This window comes from Chrysemys picta, chromosome 15 (assembly GCF_011386835.1).
Source record: "Chrysemys picta bellii isolate R12L10 chromosome 15, ASM1138683v2, whole genome shotgun sequence".
Classification (NCBI taxonomy): domain Eukaryota; kingdom Metazoa; phylum Chordata; order Testudines; family Emydidae; genus Chrysemys; species Chrysemys picta.
This window is the reverse complement of record NC_088805.1, coordinates 12,157,716-12,182,665: the sequence shown is the minus strand read 5'-3', so window position 1 is coordinate 12,182,665 and position 24,950 is coordinate 12,157,716. Positions and strand designations below refer to the sequence as shown.

Genomic DNA, 24,950 nt, shown 5'->3' with positions numbered 1-24,950 from the left:
CTACTATTCAGAATTAGTATGAAGGCAATTCTTATCTAGATCCCTTGTGAACACCTGCTGAGAACTATTTCCCACAGAACAATATTATCTTAATCTCTAATGATTCTAGCTCATCCACACCGTTAAGGAGAGCTTGTCCCTTCAAAGGTGGTGCTTTCTCTACTCTAGTGATTGTAGATCTTTAGTGTTGTCACTTTGTCTTTAAGTTGTCGTGAAACTGAAGTAGGAATATCAGGTGCATGGACGTGTTCTGTAGTACCCTAAATGACCCATTTAAAAAAAAACCAGAAAAATTACATAACCCCATATCATGTACAGAACATTAAATACATTATACAGTTCCACATTGACCAAACAGTTTATAATATATATGTTAGGTTTCTTTTGTTGCAAAACATACAGGCAGCTAGTTACAAACTACTTTATTCACCCCACCCCGTTTTCTGTTTTTGAGTAAATTTGGCATTTCTGAAAATGAGGGACTGATGCTAGTGCAGGACATGCTCCTCTGCCTCAATCTGACCTGTAGCATCCTTCTGTTCCTCTTCCATTTCTGAGTCTTGGTCAGTTGTGTTTTGGGCATATGTATATTAGGGACTAGACTGAAATCCCTAAACGGACTTTTACTTGGGACCCAAATTGGATTTGATCCGAAGAGTCCAGATGTGAACAGTTTGGACTGTAACAGTTTGTGAGGAATTTATCTGCGATCTAGCCTCCATGCTTCCCTTTCCCAACCTGCTTCAGCTTATTTAAAATAGGGGTTAGTAAAATATTTTGTGGCTTTATGTACCATAAATGGAACTTGTAAGTTTCTGGGGAGTAGTCGTATTTAAAAGGACCCTAAAGTATTTTAAAAATTAAAAAAAATTAATTTTTTAATTTAGTAGTTAGAATTTTTTTTTTCATTGTTGAGAAACCCATTGGAAGTGTGAAATTGGAATATTTCCTTACCCAACTGTTTTTATTCCACAGTGTTAATACCCTGGCTTGGGTTTTTTGGGATTGCTGTTAAGTTCTGAGCTGCAAGCATAGATTTAGCTTTAGACAAGACTAGTACTGAAGGATTTATTTGTGTAGGGGGGAATCGCATAAAGAATTTCAAACATTTAAGCAGGATTCCAGGTGAGCAGGTACACACACAGCACACTGACAGGTTTTCCCACTGCCTTTCTGGTACCTACTTTGTTGGCTTACGCTCCATTGTATGTTTTCATGGAGTGGAGAGGGGAAGGCTGCCAAATGGGAAATACCTGGAAAAGAGAGAGAGAATTTTCAGACTTCAAAGAGGGTGTTACAAACAATGGAGGGTTTAAACAAAATAATAGCTGTATTGTGCCTTTCACTGGAAACTGGAGCATCTATTTTTGCTGACTTGTGGTTTTGCATTATTTCCCTTCTGTGCATTTTTGGCATCCCTGGAAGCAAACTTGGCAAGGGAGAGAAGAGGGTTATCTCCTTGTTTATAAGACCAGGGGATGAACCTGCAGACAGCTTATAGAGAGAGAAAACATGGATATGAGAGGCATCTGAAACGCTGCAGTACTGGACTGGGGAAGAAGCTGCTGTGCATACCCCTAACTTATGAACAGTGTTGGTTTTCTGCTGCAATTTCCTGATTCCACAGGTCCTGGGTTGTGTGTGTGTGTTTGAAGAGACATAAGTCAGACTATCTTACGTTGTGTTCTTCGACCTGACAATTCCATATAGAAAGAGATTCACTTCTGCAGGAAAGGAAGCTAGAGACGTAATATATTCAGGGAGTCTCTCCCTATTCTAGGTCAACTTATTGTGGTGTCTGTGGTCTCCGAGGTGACCCATACACTATTTTGACACAGGGTCAGCTGTCCAGGGCCAGTGAGTGTAGGGGTAAAATCTAATCTCTCTGTACATATATGGCCCCCATCACCATATGTCTGCCCCTCCCAAGTATCTAAAAATAGTTCCTCTTTGTAGTGTGGTCCAAGGACTAACAAAAGCAGCTCATAAAAGGGGCACCATGAAGAATAAAACTCCTATTTAAAATGCTGGACGTATATGTTTTTCAATTAAAAATATATATATATATTACTGGCACAAAAGCAAGTCCCAATTATTTTTATCACAAATACAACACCATATGTTTAAATGCTTTGTGGTCCTGACTATAGATATAAACATACAGGAGAATAAATATGTAGCTTAATGCTAAACACTGACACCAGTATGTGTTGACACCCAATTCTAGTCACAATATTGTGATAGTCATGATATAAATAATAAAAATAGATTCAAATAATTGTCTAATTTCAAGTATTACAATAGTTACTTTAAATACAATTATTTTTATCCTCCTTCAATATATGGGTTTCCACTGAGGAAGATTCATCTGATGACTTAACATTATTAGTTTTTTTGCTTTGTATAAGATGAATCCATTGATCAAGGTAAAAAATAAATACCTTCCTAAAATCCTAGCGTTTGCTAGGGTGTCACATTTTGAATACTACATCTGGTTGTTTTAATTCTTGTACCTAAAGACTTAAATCTTCTCCTGAAGTGAAGTGTTTTGGGTGATAACTGGCAAAACGCTTATTATTTGTGCTAGGTTCGGTGAAAACAGACAGGTAGATTTGGTCCCTTGTGAAAGAGCTTGGTTTTTAATTCTGTTTAGCAAAGTGTGTAGATTCATGCACAATCAGAAATAAATTTGAAAATAAGCAATAACTTGTGCCTCAATAATTATTCCTACTTGAATTCTTTTAGTATGTAACTATATATAATATATCAATATTGATTCATCTTGATCAACAAAAAAATAGAGTTGGAATATCAAAGAATGAAACTGGATAGAAGCAATTTCTTCTCTCTTCCTCAAGTATATTTTTAAAACTTTCATACAGGATGTATGATTAATATTTGTCACTAACAAAGGCTTAAATATTGTTTTCAAGGGTTTGTTGTCTTCTCATGATTTTCCTTCATCAAAGCATTAAATCAGTCCTGAGTGGAAGAGCTGTATGCCACATGTAGTTTCTTTAAAGCTGAAATTTTACGTGTATCATTTGTTTTTTCACCACTGATGCTGCACATCATTGAAACTAAGACAGTCATTTTCAGTAACTGGTTCTCATGCACTGGCACAGTACTGGTTTGTTTGAGGATATCACTGCAGTAAAGTTAATGCTATTTTTCAGTGAATTTTATTTAAATATGCTATTTTTCAGTGAATTTTAAAAATCATGAAAATATTATTACAGGAGAACAGGGAACACTTGGTTTCTGGCATGGACCTTTCTTTATAACTTTCCTGGAGACATTATGTGGCTTATAGCTTGAACTGATTAATTTATTAGTATGTCTCTTGCTGTGATTACTAAAAGGGATAAGCTTTCATTTAATTAGATGAGGTAAAGCAGAGAGCTCTGAATGAAAGAGGTAGATATTTATCATATAGGTAGAAGAAGGAATTTGAGGCAGTAAGCGCAAATCTATCTGGGAACATTTCCTGGCCAAGGCCTCTGTGTGCCTAGTATCCTGGATATATAGTATCCAGGAGCGATTCCACCCACTTCCTTCTCTGTTGATACTGTGGCATTGTTGATATACAGATAGCATAATTTACACAGGGAAACCTTGGCCAAAGAGTGAGTTTGGATAAACAGTGTGACAAGATGAGTAGAGTTTAAATAGAGGGCAGTTCCTTACTGCTGTCCTTTATTTGCTTCCACAGTTCTTATCTAATTTGTTTTGCAATACTATTTTTTGTGTAATGGTGGCTGTCATAGTATGAGTGGCAAAAACCAAGTAAAGATACAGCTTTAGAGAGAACCCAGTGAACCCTAGGAGGTGGCACTTGTTTATAGTGACATCTGATATTGTATGTGGCAAATAACAGGGTGAAAACTATCTCTTCTAGGGGGGAAGCTTAATCTCACAGGCCAAGACTTTAAAAAATAGAAGCCTAAAGTTAGGTCCCTAAATTCACGTTTAGGGATCTGTTTGGTGCTCACCACTTTTGCAAATCAATGTTTCCTACTGAGGTGGATGGGTAGCACAGGGATAGTTCTATAGTGCTGCTTGTGGACAAGTGAGGCAGCATTACTCAGTACCATTTTAGTAAGGCAGCACGTGGTGTAGTAGTAATAGTATGTTCTGTGATGGGAGATCCTGAATCATAGACCAGGATATCCCAAGAAAGAATCCATGAAAAATCCTCCACCTGTGCAACTCCATACCCTGGCTCTTCTGCCTGTGAAGAGTGAAATCCTATCCCTAGACCAGATGGCCTGTTATGTGTCATACTTTCTCCTCTGTTTTTTCTGATACCTGAATGCTGTATGGACATAGGTCTAATTATACAAAAGAAATTTGATTTCATGTAGCATTGATCAGAAAATTTCAAAAAGGTTCAAATTTCAACGGGGGAGAGAGGGAACAGTGGGGTGGGGTGGCAAAAGTTTTGCCTGCAATTTCCCCTACATTTTTCAGCTAGCCTAAGATGATGTAGAGTTCAATGTCGCGTTCAAACTGTGTTTTCAGATGGATAGTTTTTGCTACAGTGTCTCTTCCATTACACAAGACACCTTCCGTTGAAATGTGTGTAACTGGGACTATTGAGCAATCTATTTGAATGTTCTGAAGGGTTTTATAAAACTGTATGTACTCTTTGGCTGGGAACATGTACATCAGCATTTCTGGTAACATGTCAAGAATCAGCAACAGAAAATCCAAACTGGATCATTTTACGTACATGCTCTCTGCTATCCAACTGGTATCAAATGTTATCCCTGGTCTGGAGAATTGCTCTGTAGTGAACTGGTGCTTTGTCCAGTATAATTTTTAAATTTCCCAAGTAATATGGTTGTTTGGGAGACTGTTCCATGATCAACAGACATGACTGTCAGAAACTTTCCCTGGTATTCACCCTAAACTGTCTTAATATGTTTTCAGTTGGTGATTTGTTAACGGAGGCCTGGATACTATCATCTCCCAAGCCCCTGATATGAGTCTCCTGTTTTGTAAATGCACTGCTGGGAAGCCATCTGGGGAACTGAGAGACTATGTTGTCATGCAATCTTATCCCCCTCCTTTTTAGTTTCCTTTCGGTTTTTTCTGCCTTGTCTCCTCCTCTTAAAGGGGAAGAAGAGAGCCGGGGCTTTGTGGGAATGCAGATGCTTTTGATGATATTGAGACGTCCTTAACAATTCCCACCCTGGAGTCTGAATGGCTGAAACATGAGCTGGACAGGAGGACCAGCTGCATCGTGCTGCTTTCTTAAAGCAAAGAGCAGCTCGATCAGATCTAGTAGACAGACTGCGAGCCAGCCAGACACTGGGGATCTGAGAAGTTATTCTCCTGGAGTGTTTTAGAGGCTTATTTTGGCCAACAGCAACAGCTGCAGGTGAAATACATATACCTACTGTGTGGAAGGGAAATAATTTGTTGCTATGTTATAGTAAAATGTATTTTTTCTGCTGAGGGGTGTTCACCACATTTACCGAATTTAGGGTATAAACTGTTAGAAACTGTATAAAGGTGAGAGATGATTGTTTTGTGACTTGTTTGACATGAGAAGAGGATTACAGCTCAGAAATCCTGATGAACTAAGTGAATGTTTTTTGCAATGTCCGTGGGTAGTTTTAAGGGTATAGAAAGATGCATAGGCAGCTGGGTTAATACTTTCTTTCTATTCAGGGCGGGTGTGTGGGTAAGGAACACAGATCGTTTTAAATTTAACCCCCTCTCTTCTTTCTGTGCCTTTCAGCATGCATAGACACAGCTTCCTTTGTCTAGCAGGGTGCTGGGTTGGTCGGATTCAGTGTCAGGCCAGAGGGCTGGGATTTAGTATTATTCAAGGACGTAGTGACTACTGGGTGCAGGGTGATCGTGATTGGGGTCTGGTGGCCTGTTGGGTTTAGTGGTGGTCTCACAGAATCATTCTGCTCTCCACAGAAAGCTATCCAGCTGAAAACAAAACTATCTTAAGTTTCACATTCTTGCTGAGCTTACTCTCTTCAACAGAACAATACTAAACTCCACAGCATGTAGCTCTCCACAGTACAGCAGACTCCTACTTAAATGTAGTGGGTACATCCAACTTCACAGCAAGGAAACGGAAGAAGTAGTTTAGAACCGGAAGGTCACAATCAGCTGATCTTGGAAACAGGACCATGGTTTGGGGCTAACAGGATGGGCGTGGACACATCAGTGCATATGATTTCTGCAGGGCATGGATTAGGGGTTTTTTTCTCCCTCTTGGTGCAGCAGTCTTCTGAGCGTTTGTCAGGAACACTTATGTGGGTTACATTCCATTGTTTTGTTCACTTGTCTTAGAAAACCCAAACAAAAAAGCCAGGTCAGTGTCACATTTCAGTAGATTAAAAACAAGAAGTCTGTGAAGGAACTGAAACAAGCTTCGTTCAGAGTCAGCCTCTGCAGCTGCCAGGCGTGCTGTACAGCCAAGGTAAGCACTTTTAGACTTCCAAAGACCACCAATTCTTAGTCACTGTTTTCTTGGGTTTTCAGGCCAAATGAAAAAGGAATTGGTGTGTTAGAAATCTGAGTTCTGCTGATCTGAGGAACCAACTCTTACAGAGTTAATAGTCCCTTTTTTAAAAATAGCCCCAGTCTGAAGTATTTATTCAGTTAGGTTTGTATGTAGGTTTCTGAATTGTATGTGAGGCCTCACAGCTTCTTTGTTCAGTTTCCAACTCAGGATTCTAGAGCGCTTAACAGAGCTTTCCTTTTTAGTAGGAAGGTCTAAAGCAACCATTCCTCCCCACCCTCCATATGCTTCCATTTTAGATGTCTGTATCCTAGAAGGGAATTGGCTTTATGAACATCTTGTGTGAAAGGCATTTTATCAGATAGCATATGAAATTAAATATGTGTATAGAACCATAGATATAACTATATTACAAAATACTTAGAGTGCATGTTCATGTTGCTTTATGAAAGTAGATAAGACATGTTTCCTTGCCCCAGAGAAGAGATCAAGGATTGTTTACCAAAAACTTTGTGCAGTCTTTAGAGCTGAATAAACAAATGTTTTAATGGCCTTCTAAAAAGCTGATTTATTTCCGTTTGTTGAGAAGTACAACTATCCATTTAAAGGAAGCTAATTACACAAACCTTTCTCTTAGTAGGGGGAATTACAGGAAGCCTGCTTGAGATAAAAAATGGGCAAAGAATCCTCGAAACTAGAGATGGAAAAAAGACCTGCTGTATCAGGGCATCTGGTACATTTCGCAGTCAGTGCCTAGACACTCACAAAGAGAGTTAAGGTTTACATAGGTGCCAGCAGGAATCTGGGGAGTGAAATATACAGCATTAAAAATCATGTGACTTCTACAACAGCCAATCCACGGTCGTTTCCCTAATGTCCAAAAGCACTTTTTTGTTATGCTCTTAGAATAGCAGGATCTCCTGATTGATTGGCTGTTGCGGAAGCTATTGTTTCTCCTGCTGGATTTCTGCAGAATAATAAGTTGGTGAGGAAGGAAGAGAGATGATACTTTTTTGTACATATAAGTTTAAACAGAAGATATTGACTATGGTCAGGGGAAAGGAATTAAACTATTGATGATAAACTAATACTGTCACTATCAGCGGATCTCCTCTGTATAATAGTGTGATGTGGGTCTCAGAATACCCCTATCTTTGCTGCTTGATACTTTCTTTTGTTCCACTTTTATGGCTTATGCTTAACCATACAGCTTTCCCCAGCAGTATGTGTTAAGTTATACCATCTATTTTAAATGGCCATACTGTTAACATGTGAAGAAAGTGGGGAGGGAGAAGCTTCTAGCATCCAGACTGGATGATTCTAAACCCAGCCCCGCATGCTCATGTCGTTTCAGTTTAATGTACAGTTGTGTGTTTTAATCCAGTCTCTGATTCCTGTAAATCCCCAGGCTTAGTGTTTTTGGAGTCCTGAGGGAAGGGCTTGGAGAAATAATAAGAAGACCAGTAATTAAATGGGGTCACTGGATATGATGCTTATATGAACTGATGGAGCAGAGTGGAGTTGCATAGCTTGACAGATTAGCTGTTGTTAGATAATTCTCCTCAGGGGATTTATAGTGCAGATGGTCATTACTTCCTTTATTCACTTAATATGCATTCTGGATGAGTTCAAGGAGGTAGGAGTGGTTTGGGGCTGAAGCCCCAGACTCCCCATAGAGAAGAGTTAGAGAACTCTGAGGTCCATCAGTGAAGCTAGTAAGAGGGGCTTTGCAGCACTGTCCTGAGATTTGAGGAGAAGTCCAGGTGTAAATCCGTCACATTCATCCCTGAGCAGAGAGACAGGGATTCAGTAATTGATGCCCAGTCTCAGTTGGGCCAGTCCCTTCCTTCGCCCTTCCTCAGAACGCTTGGGCTGAGGGTAGGGTTGGCATGGTCCAGGATCCCGTCATTTCCCCTTTCTTCCATTGCAGGCATCTTTAAATTCTGAGCAGCCAAACCCTACTGTATCCTTAATCCCTCCTGTGCAGTAGCTGCTGGCATGGCAACTCGCCATGTATGTTTGTATGTCAGTATTTCACCAGGTCTCAGCCAAGAGGAGGGGCAGGCTCTCATCCATGGGTAATAGTCCGGTATTTGCGTCTTGGTGAGTGTAATGGGGTCAGTAGGACGGAAGATAAGAGAAATGTAAGGCTTCTTACTTAGAGGAGGTGAGTTTTGTGTAGCCATGGAGAAGTATGGCTTTATATAGCACTGAAATCCATCTCTCTCCCTGGGAACTTCACCTAGGAAAGTGAGTCTGTCATGACATGGTTTTTGCACCAAAGGGGGTAGCCCTCACCACATGTTCCCTTTCCATGAACTTTATCTGAATGTACAGTAGTATCAACATTAAACAATGGAATTATATTTTCAATGTTCATTCACTTCTGGGGTGCAGGTTGGCTGTTCAATTCACTCCACTCCTTTGTAAAATCTTGGGGAAATAAACCCCCGCCGCCTTGATCTAGGATGTGGTAAGTTCTTTGAAAGGAGAGAGCTAAATGGGCTGTTTCCATTGAAATAGACTGTGCTGAAATGTGTATTTACCTCACATACTTTTGAAGGAAGAGTGGACTAAATGGTGAGTGCAGACGAAATTTGTTTGCTCTGGCCTTTCCCTCATCCATGGTAAATGTGAAGTGGGGGTGGGGTCCTTTGGAGAACAAGATGAAAATCACAACAAAGAGGAAAACCCTGTGCAGGCTCCTTGTGTGTAGGAGCCCCTGCATGTCTGGAATGTGAGGAGGAGGAGAAAAAGTTTGTTAGACAGCAGTGTTCGTCTCCTGGCCTTTCTGTACCAGTACTGTATTTTTTCCCTTGTCACAGATTCTGGAACTTACATGCATGCTGAGCATTTCTTGTGATCTTGGTGGTGAAAATGATTTCCACTTTGGTCTGATTAAGTGTTTTTAAAGGGACACTGTTGATTTAAATCACACTTCTGTTGAAAATTTGCACCTTTTGTTATTGCTAGCAACTCCTAATATTCCTGTCTGTGACAGAGAGGAAAGGTTTCGGCTATTTTTCCAGATTTTTCTTTGTGAATTTTGACACTTTCCCTGTATATAGTCAGTTTCCCCTTTTCATCTGGGTATTTCACATAGCAGCAGAAGAGAGAGAGAAGCATTGTAAAACATAGGACAGCATGATTATAAAACCACAAAAGCTAATAAGATTGTAATTTACTAGTGTCCCTTTAATATACAGTTGCAAAAAATCAGTCTATACCTGAATCTTGTAACAGATCTGTGATAAAGAATTTGTCTCCAATATGTTTCTATTAAATGAATTTCCTCCTGAAAGATTCTCTCGGGCTGGCACTAAATGTGGTTCCAAATGTTGCCCCTCCCTCCCATTTTCTCTTTTTCCCCCTCAGCATAATATATAACCTCCTAACCAACCTTGGGTTAATGCAGCAAAGTCCTTACTGACTCACTCCACATCACTTGTGGCACTAGTAGGGTGGGCATGCTTTGGAGATACTAAACTGCTGTCTAGCTTAGTTTTGACTTAAAACATTAGTGTTTAACCATTTTGCTTAAATATTGAACCATAAAATATTTCTGGTGTTGGACTTGACACAGAAGTCAGGTGTAAGCTCAGTTCTGATCTCTGCCTCTGGGTTCCTGTTGCTGCCAGTTTCCCTCATTAGCAATCCAGGGGCAGCCAAGAAACACAGGAATGCCAGTTTTTAGTCAACAGCTTTCAGATATAATTTGCAATATGGAAGAGGACTTCTCACCCTATGAAAATTCCGAAAGCTGTGCCAGACAAAATGGGCATGCAGTCTTCAAGACTGCAAAAATCCCTCTTGCCCCCATGGTACTGGCGGTTTGGCTTCTGAGTTCTGCTGGATGTAAAAATTGTTGAAGTACTGCGCACTGTATAAAGCATCTATTGAACTTCTGCAGAGCCTGTTTCTCAAGCTGGCGCTGGAACTTTTGTTTCATTGCAGGGATGTATATCTATAAAGGAACGTTCTTTCCCTTTTTCTGTCTTTGCCTTCTCCCTCGCTGGACAGTGTGGGATGGAAAGGGTGTTCCTGAGATGGGTGTTGGTCTCTAACTGGACTGTATGAGATAGAAAAGATGTTCCCTCCCTTTCCTCTCCTCTGTTCCCAGACTGGATGGTGTGAGAAGGAAAGGGTTTTCTGGCAGAGTGAGTGTTTGCATACACATCTGCTTGCTCAGTAGCCCAGAACTGATCTAGCTGCAGTTACTGCAGTGCAGAATTGAAGCTATGAGTTATCTCCCTCCTCCTCTTCTCCGCCATCCCTCCTCCTCCTCCCAGCCTCGCATTCAGGCTGGCTCTTGGGATAACTGTGCATGGCCAGCCGGCTGCAATTCTGATAATAGTGCATTAGTTCCTAGCAGCCTGAGACTGCAGGGTGTTCATTTGGGAGTTGAGCTTCGATGGCAACCTTGGCTAGAGAGGAGCAGGGGCTGCTTGTAGGCAGAGGTTGCTTTTGTCTTGCACAAAGCTGCTTTTGCAGAGGGTTGCTGAAGTGTGACACAATGCCTGTTTGTTTGCAATAGCTGGGAACCTCGTAGCCGAGTTGCAAGTGGGAAAGACAGAGAGGGAAGCCGGAGACAAACCAGCGGGGGAATTAGGAGCTGTGACGTCGTGTCCTCCCTCCTGTGCCGAAGCGAGCAAGGGAAGGGGAGGTAGAGGAAAAAAGAGAGAGACTGAGACTTACGACCGACCGCCATCCTGATGATGTGTCAGTCAAACACCCTGCAGGGACCAGATCTGCACACAGGGAAATGGTGAGATGCTGTAAAGCTTTATCTAACCCTCCTCCCTCTTGCTACAACCTCCGCAAAGTTAAAATTCATGTCCGACGGCTACGTTCAGGGAACAGCGGCAGCTGTGCCGGGGAGCAGCACCCGCAACTGGAGAGTCCAGGCCCAGCTGGCTCTGCCGGGGGCACACCAAATAGGAGAGCCCGTTTCAGGTACTGTTTGGTGTTTTCTGCTTTGCAGGATGGCGACTGAAGGGAGGGTAGATGGGCAGAAGGAGTGACCACCATCTGCAAAGCCTTTGTTTGGCCTAATTACTATAAATCTCCGAATGCGCTGAATTGGCAAGGATGGGGTTGCTGCTGTACAACAAGAGAAATGATGAGTTTCCTTTCTCTTCTGGTCCCCTTCTAATCAATGGGAGAGCAAAAAATCTAGAGAGGGAATCCTCTAAAACCAGGCCAAGACGGTGGGAAGGAAGGGGGTTTTAGAGCAAGCTGCCAGGATGCAGCTCTGCAGGGATTGGTTCATGATCGTCTGCAGTGAAGGGAGGGAGAAGGAGATGGGAGGGAAGAGCAGTACCTTGTCCTCCGAAAGTCTTGGAGAGGCCATCTCTCTGTCAGGCTCTTGGGCCCTGGCAGATGAGAGGGAGGAGGAGCTGCAGGTGAGTTGTCTCTTATTCCTGTGCTGTGCACTGGTCTTGCCTCAAGCTGTTGAGGCCTGCTGTAGCGCTGCTGAGACAATACTTCAGCTACTCAGGCCTTTCTTGCACTCCAGCGCACAGCCATTCTCTGGCCTTGGCGGAAGTAACGTTAGCCTACAGAGTAAATCGGTGAGCCAAAGGCACCATCTTCAGCCCACATGGTGACAGTAGCAGCGTCTCAGGTGATGTTTTAATTTTTGACCCAAGTCCTGAAAAGGGCAAGTTGGCCCTTTCTAGTCTCCCAGCTCCTTTCTCTCTTGGAGAGAACTGTAGAGTGTGTTACTACAGCTCACTCTTCAAATCTTTTCATCCTGCAAGGGATGGGAGTGATCTTCAAAATAACTTGTAGCAGGAGCCTTCCCCTTCCAATCAGCATGCACATACAATCATGCTCAGCACACTATGTCCCCTCCAAAGATGCAGGGAGAAGAATTGTTCCCCAGCAGTTAGCACAGTGCCAAACAGGCCTGGATGTTTTGTCCTGAGTCGGGTGGATATTAACCTAATGATGAGACACAGGAAGTATTGAGAATGAGGCTAAGCATGAGGTACCCTGGGGAGACACCAAGGGAAGAAAGGAATAAGAGAGTTTGCCCAGGGAAGACTCAAACAGCATAAACTGGAGCAATGAGATGTCTCATGGAAACAGGAATGGGGTGTGGAGCTTTTCCATGCTGAGTCACTGGTTCAGTTCTGGCTCAGGCTGGTAATGACCACAAGTCATAGTCTGTCAGCCACCTGATGGCTCTTTATGTGAAATGAGTTTGTTCGTTTGTTCTCAATTCAGGCATCTACTTCATGAAAAACCCCACCTAAACACAGTTGCTTAAGAGGCCAAAGTTTGAATGGGCCATAGATAGTAACTTCCCTGCTACCCTAGCAGTTTGTGTGTTTTAGTTCTTGTATCATCTCTCTAAGATTGAGGTGCCCAATAAGGAATGTAAAACCTGAAAGGTGCCTTTTGACCTCAGTGCACACTGCCCAAATAGCTAACTCACAAATCCCACTTCTGTTTGTCTCTGAAGTGTTAAATAGCTGGCCAGATGGAACCAACTGCTAGCAGGCCTGCCGCAGGAGTACTTCAGTTTGTCCCCAATGGCTTTTGTGATCCTTTGTAGGACAGACACAATACAGACAGGGGACGGCCAGCTGGGTACTAGCTGATGTTGACCGCTTCTGCCTGTTTGTGGGGCTCACCTGAAGAGACCAGGAGGTACAGGCGTGATTCCCTCTTGCTGCTGCTGCTGCCAAAGACAGGCAGGAGAGAGAAGCAAATATATACCCTTCCCTTTCCCTTAGCAGCAGCACATTGTGCTTATGGTACTGCAGCTGTCTCTCCCCCAACAGAATGAGAGCCTAGGATTAGGTCAGTTTCATCCTACTGTTGCATGTAGATGGAACTTTTGAAATGCAGGATTCCCATAATGCCAGACCTTGTTGAAATCCTGGAGCCAGAGACAACATTGCCCTGGGTTTGTGGCTGTTTGTTTCACTGGAATATCATCTGTTCTTTCCTTAGCACTTGCCTAACACTTTTGCCCTAAATAGGGATTTTATTCCTAGAATTCTAGCTTTCAGAGTGCTTTACTGTGCTGATCACTCTAACTCTCCAAGAGCAGGAGAGGGTACAGGCAAATGTTTCCTCTCAAGTAGCTACTTCTTTCAAACACCAAAAGAATAAGTTCCTGGGTTTTCCCCCTTTTGGTGTTCCATAACATATTGTGTATGTTCTAGTGTTAGCTGGCTGGACCAGTTGCAGCCTTGTTTTCACCTTATCTCAGACTTTGTTTAATGCAAAAAGTTTTGCCATTAATTAATTTGCCAGTAGGCATGAGTAATGGAAGTTGTCCTGTGCCGATGAACCCCAGGCCCTGGGCAGCTCATATTCATTTTTGAAGTGGCCTGGTCCTGTATTTTGGGAAAGGTCCAGGTTTGAACCAAAGTCACGGAGCAGGGAGTTGCAGAATCACTGACAAGTATTGAACAAACTCTGTCAGGAGCTGGTGTTTCTGAGGCTGAGTTGGCTGACCCTCTTGTGTGTGTGTGTGATCCTACAGGTTGCAATTCCCCCAGCTGGCCCTGAGGCGGAGGTTGGGCCAGCTGAGCTGTATGTCTAGGCCTGCTCTGAAACTCCGTTCTTGGCCTCTGACTATTCTCTATTATCTTCTGCCTTTCGGTGCTCTTAAACCCTTGACCAGAGTGGGATGGAGGCCTATGAGCAGGGTAAGTGTGAGCAGGTCTCTACTTTGTAACAACCCTGTGAGCAAATGTTCTGTTATAATGGAGGGAGGCTGGCAGCAGGGGGAGAGACAGACAGCATGGTGCTGATGGCTGATATTAAAGCAGAACTGCAGTGCATACCTTCCTTTACCACAACTGTCTGGTTTTTTTCTTCGTGGTGAAGCTTTAGGGATTATGTAATTCTCCTTTCAGAGACAGATGATGAATTTTTAGGAGCATAGAATTTGTGTATGATCCCCTAACAAACAAGGGGAATCAATGGAAACAGCTGCATTCATTCAGACAGTAATACCCACAAATATCAGGGCTAGGGCTAAGGCAGACCAAGCCTCTTCTCCATCCCTTTTCATGGACACATTCATGTAGTCTCTCCTTTGCTGCAATTTTTGTGTGAGAATGGTTGGCTGTTCAATTCCTTCTTGGGTGCCTGGAATCCTGACTGCCCAGAGGATGTACTAATGCAGGCATCCCTGACTCAAACTATGAAATTTAGTTTTAGTACATGGACCTGCACGCATCTGATTGCAGTGTGCAAACATCATCTAGACATTGTTACTGCAAACTTATACAAATGTGCCCGCTCTTGAGAGGATGCCATTTCAACAGCTATTGCATTAAACAGAGACTATCAACTTGAAACCCCATCACTTGCAAAAGTGAAGTATGTAGTTTCAGGCGATGTCTTGCCAATTTTTGCGGTTTTGCAATAACATTTTCTCTTTATTTATTTATTTATTTATTTATTTATTAATCTCTTCTGTAACTATGGGAAAACTACACAAATAGGTGAAACTGTTTCTACAGGGATACCATGAAACTGACTCTGTCCAAGGCCTGTCAAATGTGTAAAGTGTAAAGAAAAAACAGAGCAATATTTCTCTCTCATCCTTCTATTGTCATGGTCTAAAGTGTTACCTGTAACAATAGTTGGTTTAAAACGTTTGTCTGAAGTAAGATTAAGCTGGCAATCTCTCTCAAATGGTTGGATTTTATTTGTAAGCGTCATCCATAGCACAGTCAAAACTCAGAATCCTGGACTGGTCTGAGTGAAGGTGAGTTGAGTGGAGTATCATCCATTAGCAGGTGAAATAAATTTGCTTAATAGAACAAACAGGCTAAAGGACTAGCTCTCCAGAGGAATCTATTCGTATTTATTGCTACATTCTGCAGGTCCTAACATTGAGGGATACCCATAGAGTAGAGAATAAATAGTGCCTCTTTCTCTAATGAAAGGAATGAGAGAACCCTTTTACTCACAGAGTTGGAATTAGCCAGCCACCCTGTTCTGCAAACTTTTACCAGAGGTTTGCAGAAAACAGCTTCCTGTGTAAAACTTAGAGGAAGGCTGGAGCCCTCTGAAATATCTTTGGGATTACAACATGCTCTCATGAGCTGTGTGGGTGATACCAAGTACCACAAACAACAGGTGAGTGAATTTTTTGGAATTACCCAAACACTAAGGCTTGGTGTACACGCAGTTTTTGTACTGATGATAAAACTATCATTTGCAGTGTGATTTTTTTGTTTGTTTCTTTGACCACTATAGTTACACTGGTATAAGCTCTCGTGCGGGCACAGTTATGCTAGTAGAAAGGTGCAATATATGGATATAGTTTATTCGTCTTTATGGTAAGTGACACAGGTATAAGCACAGTGTAACTGTGTCCACACCAGAGGAGTTGTATTGCTTTAATTATACCAGTACAGTTAAAAGCAGTGCACCTTTTATGTGTAGACAAGGCACTTTATAATTCCAGAAATAGATGGGCTTGGGAGAAGCAACACACTAGGCATTGAAATGCAGACAGAAATGTATTTCTAAGTCAGTTTTCTTTGGGTTCAAAAAAATAAATATATTAGTAATGTTTCAGTGCCTCCAATTAGTGCTATAATAGACTGTCCCAAATGCACTGCTTCTCTGTGAGCCTCCTGGGAGCAGTTTCCATAGCTCGCATATGAAGCTTCAGCATACAAGGGGAAGAGGGTGCATGCATTGTAGCTGCCCTCCACTGTACCTGGCTGGCAGGGCTTCTGTGCTGCGATTGGAAGAATGGGTTTGTGCTTTTATTATTTGCCTTAAGGCAACAAAAACAGCAACAGAAATTATACTGACAAAATGGATTTTTTATCTTTCTCAGAAAAGATGAATCATCCAAATTAATTGACTTTACTTTTGTTGTAAGGGTTTACATTGAGCTCCATCTGGTCCCCCATCCCTACACATCAGCATGGGGCCATGGAGGGTAAGGTTCTGGTCTTGTTTTATTGACAAGACCAGAACCTTGGTGTAACTCCACTGAAGTGAAGGGAGTCACAGTAGGAATGAATTGGATTCTTCCATTTTGGGAGCAAAGGGAAGAAGGGCTGAGCAGTGGAAAGAACAGAAATAGCATGGTGTAATTCCTTTCTCTCTAGGTTTCTCTGTACAAATCGGTACCAACACGACTGCTTTCACGAGCCTGGGGTCGATTGAACCAGGTCGAGCTGCCCACCTGGCTCCGGAAGCCTGTCTACAGCCTGTATATCTGGACATTTGGAGTGAACATGAAGGAAGCAGCTGTCGAAGATCTTCATCACTATAGAAACCTCAGCGAGTTCTTCCGCAGGAAGCTGAAGCCCCAGTCCCGGCCAGTCTGCTGCTATCACAGTGTGGTGAGGAGGGAACGAGGGGTTTGCAATGTTTATTCTGTTCTAATGGAGCTACACATTGATGTGTAAATGTCCCCATCCCACACCTTGGAATGTGTGCTATGTCTGTAGGCCAAAACTCCGAATATTGGGCTGGCCTGAGTGGAGTTGTGGGTCTATCACTCACCCCTTTTCTGTCTGGGTTGTTGCTCTTGGTTACACCCATATCCAGCCTGGCTGTATGGCAACAGATCATGGCCCTAGCTGAACTACTTGGTTGGAGTGGGTAAAAGTCAAGCCTGACTTATTCGAGGCCCAGGACTAGACCAGGCACTCTCATTGAAAGAGAAACCTGTAAGTCCCTTTAGTGTTCACAGCATTGGCATTCACTGTGAACAAATGATGGTTTTTCTGGATCTCACTTATGGGCCTTCCTATTTGCCTTTCTGGTCTATGAAAATATCAAAGGTCCGAAACAAAAAGAGGCTAGGCTTATCCCTGTGTGGGGGAGAGAGGTTATATAAAGGGGAAAAGATGTGAAATTTTGGGGTTCAAATGATCAGTGGACTTGTATTTCTGATGGCTAAGCATGAGGGATGCATGGATTTTTCACTGCATTTTACTTTTTTTGTTCCCTGTAGATCAGTCCCTCAGATGGAAAGATTCTGAACTTTGGACAAGTGAAAAACTGCGAAGTGGAACAGGTGAAGGGTGTCACCTACTCGCTGGAGTCCTTCCTGGGGCCGTGCACCAGCACGGAAGACATGCAGTTTAGCCAAAGTAAGTTGCCTCCTAGCCTGTTTCTGTCATTTCACTGTTCCCAGTAATTGCAGGGAGGGGGTGAATCATAGTTATCTGCTCTCAAATCTTTGCCATCAGCACAGGCAACTCAGCTTCATTATAGCTCAAACTGAGGAATAACGTGGGGTGTAATGTTGGATTCCCCAATCTCCTTAGTAGCCTGTCCCTCTCTTGCAGCCTCAGCCTCTGATTCAGCCCTTTCCTCTACATTTGAACTTTTCAGTTCCCTCAAGTGCATGGTTATCTTGGGTGGATTCTGGGTAATGTCAAGGTCTGTGACCATAATGAGGCTGCTCCTGCTGGAGGCTGAAACGTGCCCAGATGTTTGGCTGTAGGAACTACTCTATTAGACCCAATTTATGCAGCCGCAGCAGCAACCCCCCCCACACTCCCGCATGGAGACTGATCTCTGCTCTCATGCCTAGAGGTCTGCCTTTCAGGTCAGGGCTGAGGCACTGTGAGGAAGTTTGTATTGCTCTGTGGAGATAGAGCACTGTCTTCAAGGCTCTTGGTTTGGGTGTGAAGATCTTTTGTTAAACCTGTGTATGGGCAATACGCCACAGAAAGAAGCGCTTTTTGAAAGCTGCAGGATTGTTTTTGTAATGTATATGCAAATGCAATTAAAGCATTTTGTAAGCTGGGACATTACCGCAACTTCGGTCAGCACCCCAAAATTCTGAGGTGTCTTTTAAGACAAATTATTTGTGTTCTATGAGACTCCGTCTCAAGCCCCTGCTGCTTTGTCTGGGGAAGCTGGGGCTCTTTAAAGTTCTTTGGATTCTTCTGGGCTTGGACTTCAAAGATGTTTAAAACCTAGCTGTGTGTTAAAGGGACACAAGCTTTTTAAAATGCTGATTCTTGGCCTTGAAGCACTACCTTTCAAAGCTTCCTGTAGCCACAGTGGGCTTTGAAGAGGGACACGCCGTCAGCTTGAATTGTCCCCGAAGTAACAGGGAGCAGGCAAAGGACAAATTGACCAGGCAAATCCCTCCCACTGCATGCTCTGTATCCCCCTCTATGATCCAAATATCGGCCTCCAGTTTACATGAAATCTTAGGGGTTAAGGAACCTGTCAACTCAGCTTGGTGTAAAATGTAGATTTTTTTTATAAAATCAAATTTACAACATTTGCCAGAAGCCTTCCCCTGCAGCATGTACACAACCCAAACACTGACAAGTCTGATTTCACTGTCCAAGCTGAGGGAAGTGGAAAAGTGAACAGCATCAGTAGTGAGAAGTACATTGGATTTCTGTAATTCTCCCTGTTTTAATAACCTAAGGGTGGTTGTTAACACAAGTGAGAGGATGGTTGGTTTATAGTGGCAGAAGGTGCGGCCTGAGAGCATGCTCAGCACTGGACACCAAGGAATTAATTCTAAGGCTGACTCCTCTCCTTACCACGTACCCTGAAAGGGATTTGCATGGTCCCCACCAATGTGTTCACTGAGGGTGATGACATGTTTGGAATTCTGTTGCGGATTCATCCGTGTAAGCTCCCTTGCCAGTGACTGCCCCCGGAGTCACTGTGTGGGCTGTATTTAGTGACCTGCTGTTAACATTGGTTTTCTGAGCATCACAGTGGCATGTTTCCCGTTGGAGACTTGTCACACGACACGTTCTCTCACAGATTCTGTTTGTTCCTTTTAACCCTTTTGTCTTCTGCTGTTCCACTGCAGCCTCATCCTGCAGCTCATTGCAGAACCAGCTAGTCACAAAGGAGGGGAACGAGCTCTATCACTGTGTCATCTACCTGGCGCCTGGGGACTATCACTGCTTCCACTCACCCACCGACTGGAGAGTGTCGCACAGACGCCACTTCCCAGGTAGATTCTACTTCCATAAATAAGAAGGGGAAACAGAGCAGGTGTCAAAGCAGGGGGGTTACTGAGAGATGCCTCAGTCAGAGCACTTGAATTGTGATGTGCTAGAGAATCAGAGGGCAGCAGTTTGTCATAAAAAACACACCGAGGATCATGCTTCCCCAAAATCCTGAATACTGTGCTAATGAATTTCAGGGCTTAGTAGTCTACCAATTTAACTCAAATAATCAATGTTGAAGATGAATAACTTGGTCTCCCAACTAAACACAGAGGTGTAGGGAGACCCAGATCTGTTTCCAGCAGACTTTACTGAAATGGCTGTTAAGAGCTTGAAGAATGCCAGTCAGCATCTTGAGAGGGAACAAGGGCATTCCCCACCCACCACAGTAAACTGCCCTGTTGCTGGTAAAAGAGAGGATGCCCTAGAGGGGCATCTGATTGTTGTGGATAACCCTGCACATCAGAGACTCAGAGGATGACACTAAGCACAATCACTTGATTTGAATTGGGGTTATGGAGTTTTGCCCTCTCCTTCGCAGACAGTCATGCTCCTTAGTCCAGCAGATGGAAATTCATTTTTTTAATTACCTAGGAACAAAGAGAGGAGTTGGACTTGGTTTCGGTTTCAGATGCTATGTGTGAGAGAGAGACAAGACATGGCAAGAAAGTTGATCTGCCAAGCTTCAGCGTGAAGCTAAGGTTTGTGGCTGAGTAAACCCTTTAAGCCAGGGGTTTCTTAGGGAAATGCTGCCAGGAGATCCATTGTAATAGAGCAATGTGCATAGGAGTACAGGCTCTAATGAAACATTCTAATGCACTGTGTGCTCCCCTATATTGTGTGACAGGGTGGAAACCTTTAAGGTTCCTATTGTGATTCATTTTCTTTCGGGATCCCGAAGAAGTGGGCTGTAGTCCACGAAAGCTTATGCTCTAATAAATTTGTTAGTCTCTAAGGTGCCACAAGTACTCCTGTTCTTTTTGTAGATCCATTTATTAATCCTTCATGTTCACATCTGGCCAGCTATGGTGACTCAGATCTGCAGTGCTACAGAACCACTTCTTCACACATTGCAAAGGGCATTTGAGAGACTGGCGGGGTTGGCTGGGGTGGTTTTGGTTTTTTTCCCCTATAGCTTTGGCAAGGCAGCCCAATGAGCTCATCCCTTAGATATAAAGACTTTTGTCTGTGTCCTTAGACTTTAGCGGTAGAGCCGTTATGTGTAGTCAGATTTTAGTCAGCTCCTGTGGAGCGCTCAGTAATCCAGGCTCAGAAAGAGGCTTATTCTGTTTTGAGTTCATTAGGTAGCTGGGTTCCTCCTCCTTGCCTGTTTGGTGATAGCAATGTTTTCAGGGCATGTAATGGTGATGCTGTGAACTCTGAGAGATGGCATTAGGGTGAAATACTGTGGTCTGAGCCCAGGGCAAAAATTAACTAGGTTGATACATCATTTGTGGAGGGGTGTTAATATGCCTTAGTTTCTGGCATAAATATTTTCCCTTCATTCAGCTCCTGTTGTTTCTAGGGGATGTGGCAGGACCTCGGACATGCTGGATGATAGAGCAGCTCTATGAGCTAAAGAACACTCATGTGTTATCTGCTCCCCACCTAGTATATCTACAGTGGAGCTGGAAGCGGGGCTAGAAAGCACACTCCCAGCTGCAGTGTAGACATACCCTTAGTGACAGTTCTATTTTTGCTAATGCCCAGCTGAAGGCTTTACTTGCTGTGCACAGTGCAATAGAACCTCTGTGCATCTTCTGATCCTTCATATTCTTGGTAATACTTAGTATTTGTCTCACTTCTTAGAAATGAGCTTTAATCTGGCCTTTTTTGTTGGTCTCTAAACTATTGTGCCTTAAATCTATCAAAATACTGCTGCAAGAACAAAGAATACTTCATCTTGCTCTTCCTGTTTACTACAGGCTCCCTGATGTCTGTGAATCCTGGTGTTGCCCGCTGGATCAAGGAACTCTTCTGCCATAATGAGCGGGTTGTACTTAGTGGTGATTGGAAACATGGCTTTTTCTCCCTAACAGCGGTAGGAGCCACAAATGTTGGCTCCATCCGCATCTACTTCGACGGGGTGAGTAGGAATCCTGCCTTTGAAGTCTCACTTTGCTAATGACTCAGTGGTACTATATAACTCATGTGAGGAAACAAGGCATAGCTGGTTAATTATTTGATTGCCTCAAAACTAACAGCAAGCTAAAGTTAAAACACAGAAGATTTCTACCAAGTATTACTCAGTTGGCACTACTGTTCATTAGATTAATGCAGTCTAGGACCAGGAACTGAAGGGGGTGTCTGCTATACAGATTTTTTTCTTCCACCTGGTATTTAGCACTGTTGCATGTTACTATTTGAAACTGTAGCCCAGGCATAGGGAGTTGTCAATCCTAGTAAATGGACAGCGCATACTAAAATTCACAAATCATATTCCTTTCTCTCGTCTCTCTGCAGGATTTGCGTACTAACAGCCCCTGTTACTCCAAAGGCTCTTACAATGACTTCAGCTTCATAACCAACAATAACAAGGAGGGCATCCCCATGAGGAAAGGAGAACATTTAGGGGAGTTTAACCTGGGCTCGACCATCGTTCTGATCTTCGAGGCACCCAAGAACTTCAGCTTCCATCTCAAACCTGGACAGAAAATCCGCTTTGGAGAGGCTCTGGGGTCCCTTTAGAAACTACAAGAGGATTTTATATACAAAGGAACTCAAACTTCCAAGAAAAATGGTTCAGTAATGGAAAATATCACTCAGCAGGACCTGGGTGAGGAAAATATTCAACAACACTGCTGTGTAAAACTGGGGTAGGAGTATGTGCCCTATATCACATACCCATGCTGAGAGCAGTAAAATAATCAGATGATCCATATACATATCAGGTACAGATGCCTTTAAGAATGTTGACCAGGGTGGTTTCTATCCTATCCTGTGCCTACAGTCTTTCGCACTCTCCCCTTCAATGTGTTGCAAACTAGTTACATTCATACAGAGCCTGTAGGTCCCTATCAGGGAGGGGTGAAGGCAGAGAGATTAGCTACCTTTAAAGGGACACTGATAGGTTGACCTAGACCTAAGGTTTCAGTTCTGTAAAATGTGGTTTTCAAACTTGCAGTCCTCAGAAGTGTCTAATGCAAACATGACATCAAAGTATAGAAGCCAAATTGCCTAGTCTTACTTTCATTGTCCAACCTAGGTGAAATGCACAATGTAAATTAATGACATCAGTGCTGAAACCAGTACATTAGACTCAAATTCTGTTTAATAACATACTGGTAACAGGTATGGAAACTAATTTTTAAATGCCTTTTAACCTGTTGTTGTCCCTTTAAAACTGGGGTTTGCACTGTATTTTAAACCTGAAAACACTGTGTCTACATTCCATGTGGTTGAACTTGTCATCTTTTTGAAAAAAGTGTATTTTTTTAGCTTGCAGCAGTCAGACTGTTGCATATTCTTCTCCCAATCCATAGTTTTATTTTTGCCATTCCAGGCCTTAAGGATTTTTTGTTTGAGTGGTAATTACTCTCCTCAGTCACCCAAAAACTACTGAGAGATTAATCTTGTGACATAAAACAGTAACAAGTGGTTAAGAGTCTGCTCCCTTCTCATTGCATAGGGCAGTTTCCATCAATACAGAACTCCTTCTCCATTGCAGTAGGGATGCAGCCAAAGTATGTTTCCCCTTCTGCTGTACAGATGCTGCTGCTTATTGTGTTGTGTCATAACCTTCACGGGCTGACATTGAGGTCTTGATGTGGGAATTTCTCCCTGTACAAAACAATTTAGTGCACGGAGTGAAATGCCATGGGCACTGACTGTGTATTAAAAACCATTATGGACCTTTGGGGCAATCCAAGATGCTCCCCATGTGCACTAACTTGCTTTTCTCTCCTTCAGTGGACTTGCAAATATTTGTTTAACTTACAACAAAAAAAAAAAGCCAAACTTCCATTTTTCTTTTGCACTCATAGCTGGGGCTGAGTGCTCTAGCTTCATCCTGCAGCAATTTTAGTCTCTGTTAATTCATGCCAAGAAGGGTTAGATGGAAATAGTAACAACCGCCTTCATTAATGTATGGAACATGACACTAAGAATAGGAGTTTTAAGCTTCACATTACCAGTAATGGGATTAACAGCAACTGGTGCCAAAAGTGTTGAGCAACTCACTTCTGCAATGTATTGTTTGTTCTTACTGAATAAATTCTATTTTGAGCCAAGGAAGTCTATTGCCTGTACGTGAATGGGACACCCTGAGCTGGAAGGAATGGACTAGCTTATCACCAAACCTGGCCCTCCCACCTTCCTGTGAGATCATCTACTCTTTCCTAGCTTGAGCCTTGTGTGTGGATATTCATCAGGGGAACTGGTGTTTTCTTTAAAGGTCTGCCTGCAGTTCCAAGTGGATCTTCTGAAACAAACGTTTAGAATGAATTAAAAATGAGACTGAGCACTGTCTACCTTTGATCCTGTACAGGAAAGTCTGTCTCCCCTGGATGTGCTGGAGAAAACAGAATCAAGTGTGTACAGCTGGCCAAGCCCTATATGCTTAACTTGGCAGTAGGGAAGAAAAGACATGCTCAGTGTCTGGTAATATAGCCTGCCAAAGGTTCTTAGTATGAGCTTGATTACATTGACCTAGACAGGGCCAAATAGGAGAGAACTAATCCTTTGGCTCCAAGAGTCAGCATTTCCTCATATTAAATGGGGGCTGCTTAAAATGGCTCTTAACTCCTCTCCCCCCCCCCCCCCCCCCCACACACACACACACTTTATTCAGCCCCTTAGTGCTAGGAAGTTCAGAACTTGTGTACTGTGCATCACAATGTTCTTATTCCAGCTAGGCATGATTTTTTTAAAAACTTGATGCGAAATGCATGCAGACATCAGCCCTTAGGGTTAAAGCTATGACTAATTACCCTTCAGGTCCTAGAGGCTTTGTAAACAGAAGAGCCTGTTGCAATGGGTTAGAGGAAGGAAGACTAAATCTCTTCCTCCACTGAGGCCAGTTGTGGCCAAAACAACTTTAAGCTTTAAATTCCTCACTCCTCAGCAGTCACAGTATCTGAGCACCCAGTTCGCCTAATGGGATGAGAGAAGTTGCTACTGTTCTCTTTAATATGAATGTATCAGAGACAGATCATTCTGCACCAGGTCAGCTCTTTTTGTAATGATCTTAGCCCTGTGGAAACTTGGCTGGCTAGCAGGAATGTCTTACCCACTGATCAGAGGAAGTAGAAGCAGGGTTTCTGGAGAATACTGGCAATGCTGTAACTTTCTCCTGCAGAGAGAATCCATTTAATTTTTCAACTGGAACACTAACACAGTATTTCTGTATGTCACACTGCATGATTTATGAACATTAACTCTTAATTTCAAACATTTTAAAATAAAAGTCTTATCGGCATTGTTTAGCTTCTTAATAAGCAGGGGAGTTTAAATAGATTCTATAGTGATGGGCTCTATGCATACTTAGCTAAGGACTGTGATGAGTGCAGCTTTGAGCTGCACAACAGTGTGTCCTG

At 42.8% G+C, this 24,950-nt stretch overlaps 1 protein-coding gene and 1 long non-coding RNA gene across 10 annotated transcripts in view; one reads left to right on the top strand and one right to left on the bottom strand.

Moving 5' to 3' along the window:
- The window catches only part of PISD (phosphatidylserine decarboxylase), a 40,202-nt gene extending 16,557 nt beyond the window's left edge, over positions 1–23,645 (top strand). For 5 of the 9 annotated variants that reach the window (XM_024108712.3, XM_024108710.3, XM_065567886.1 and 2 more), the window contains 5 exons: positions 16,585–16,821; positions 17,439–17,577; positions 19,275–19,421; positions 21,342–21,502; positions 21,880–23,645. In XM_024108712.3, the coding sequence (XP_023964480.1) occupies positions 16,585–16,821; positions 17,439–17,577; positions 19,275–19,421; positions 21,342–21,502; positions 21,880–22,104 (909 nt within the window). In that variant the 3' untranslated portion in view covers positions 22,105–23,645. Of the gene's footprint in view, positions 1–10,780; positions 11,441–13,985; positions 14,152–16,584; positions 16,822–17,438; positions 17,578–19,274; positions 19,422–21,341; positions 21,503–21,879 lie in introns of those variants that run through there. The other 4 variants (XM_042841647.2, XM_065567888.1, XM_024108713.3 and 1 more) reach the window with 3 other exon arrangements.
- Positions 125–24,768, bottom strand: LOC135975745 (uncharacterized). Its single transcript, XR_010592756.1, has 3 exons — positions 24,644–24,768; positions 1,185–1,253; positions 125–260 (listed from the first exon to the last, which is right to left on the bottom strand). It is a non-coding gene; the product is annotated as an uncharacterized LOC135975745 (long non-coding RNA).
- Between the last annotated feature and the right edge of the window lie 182 nt (positions 24,769–24,950).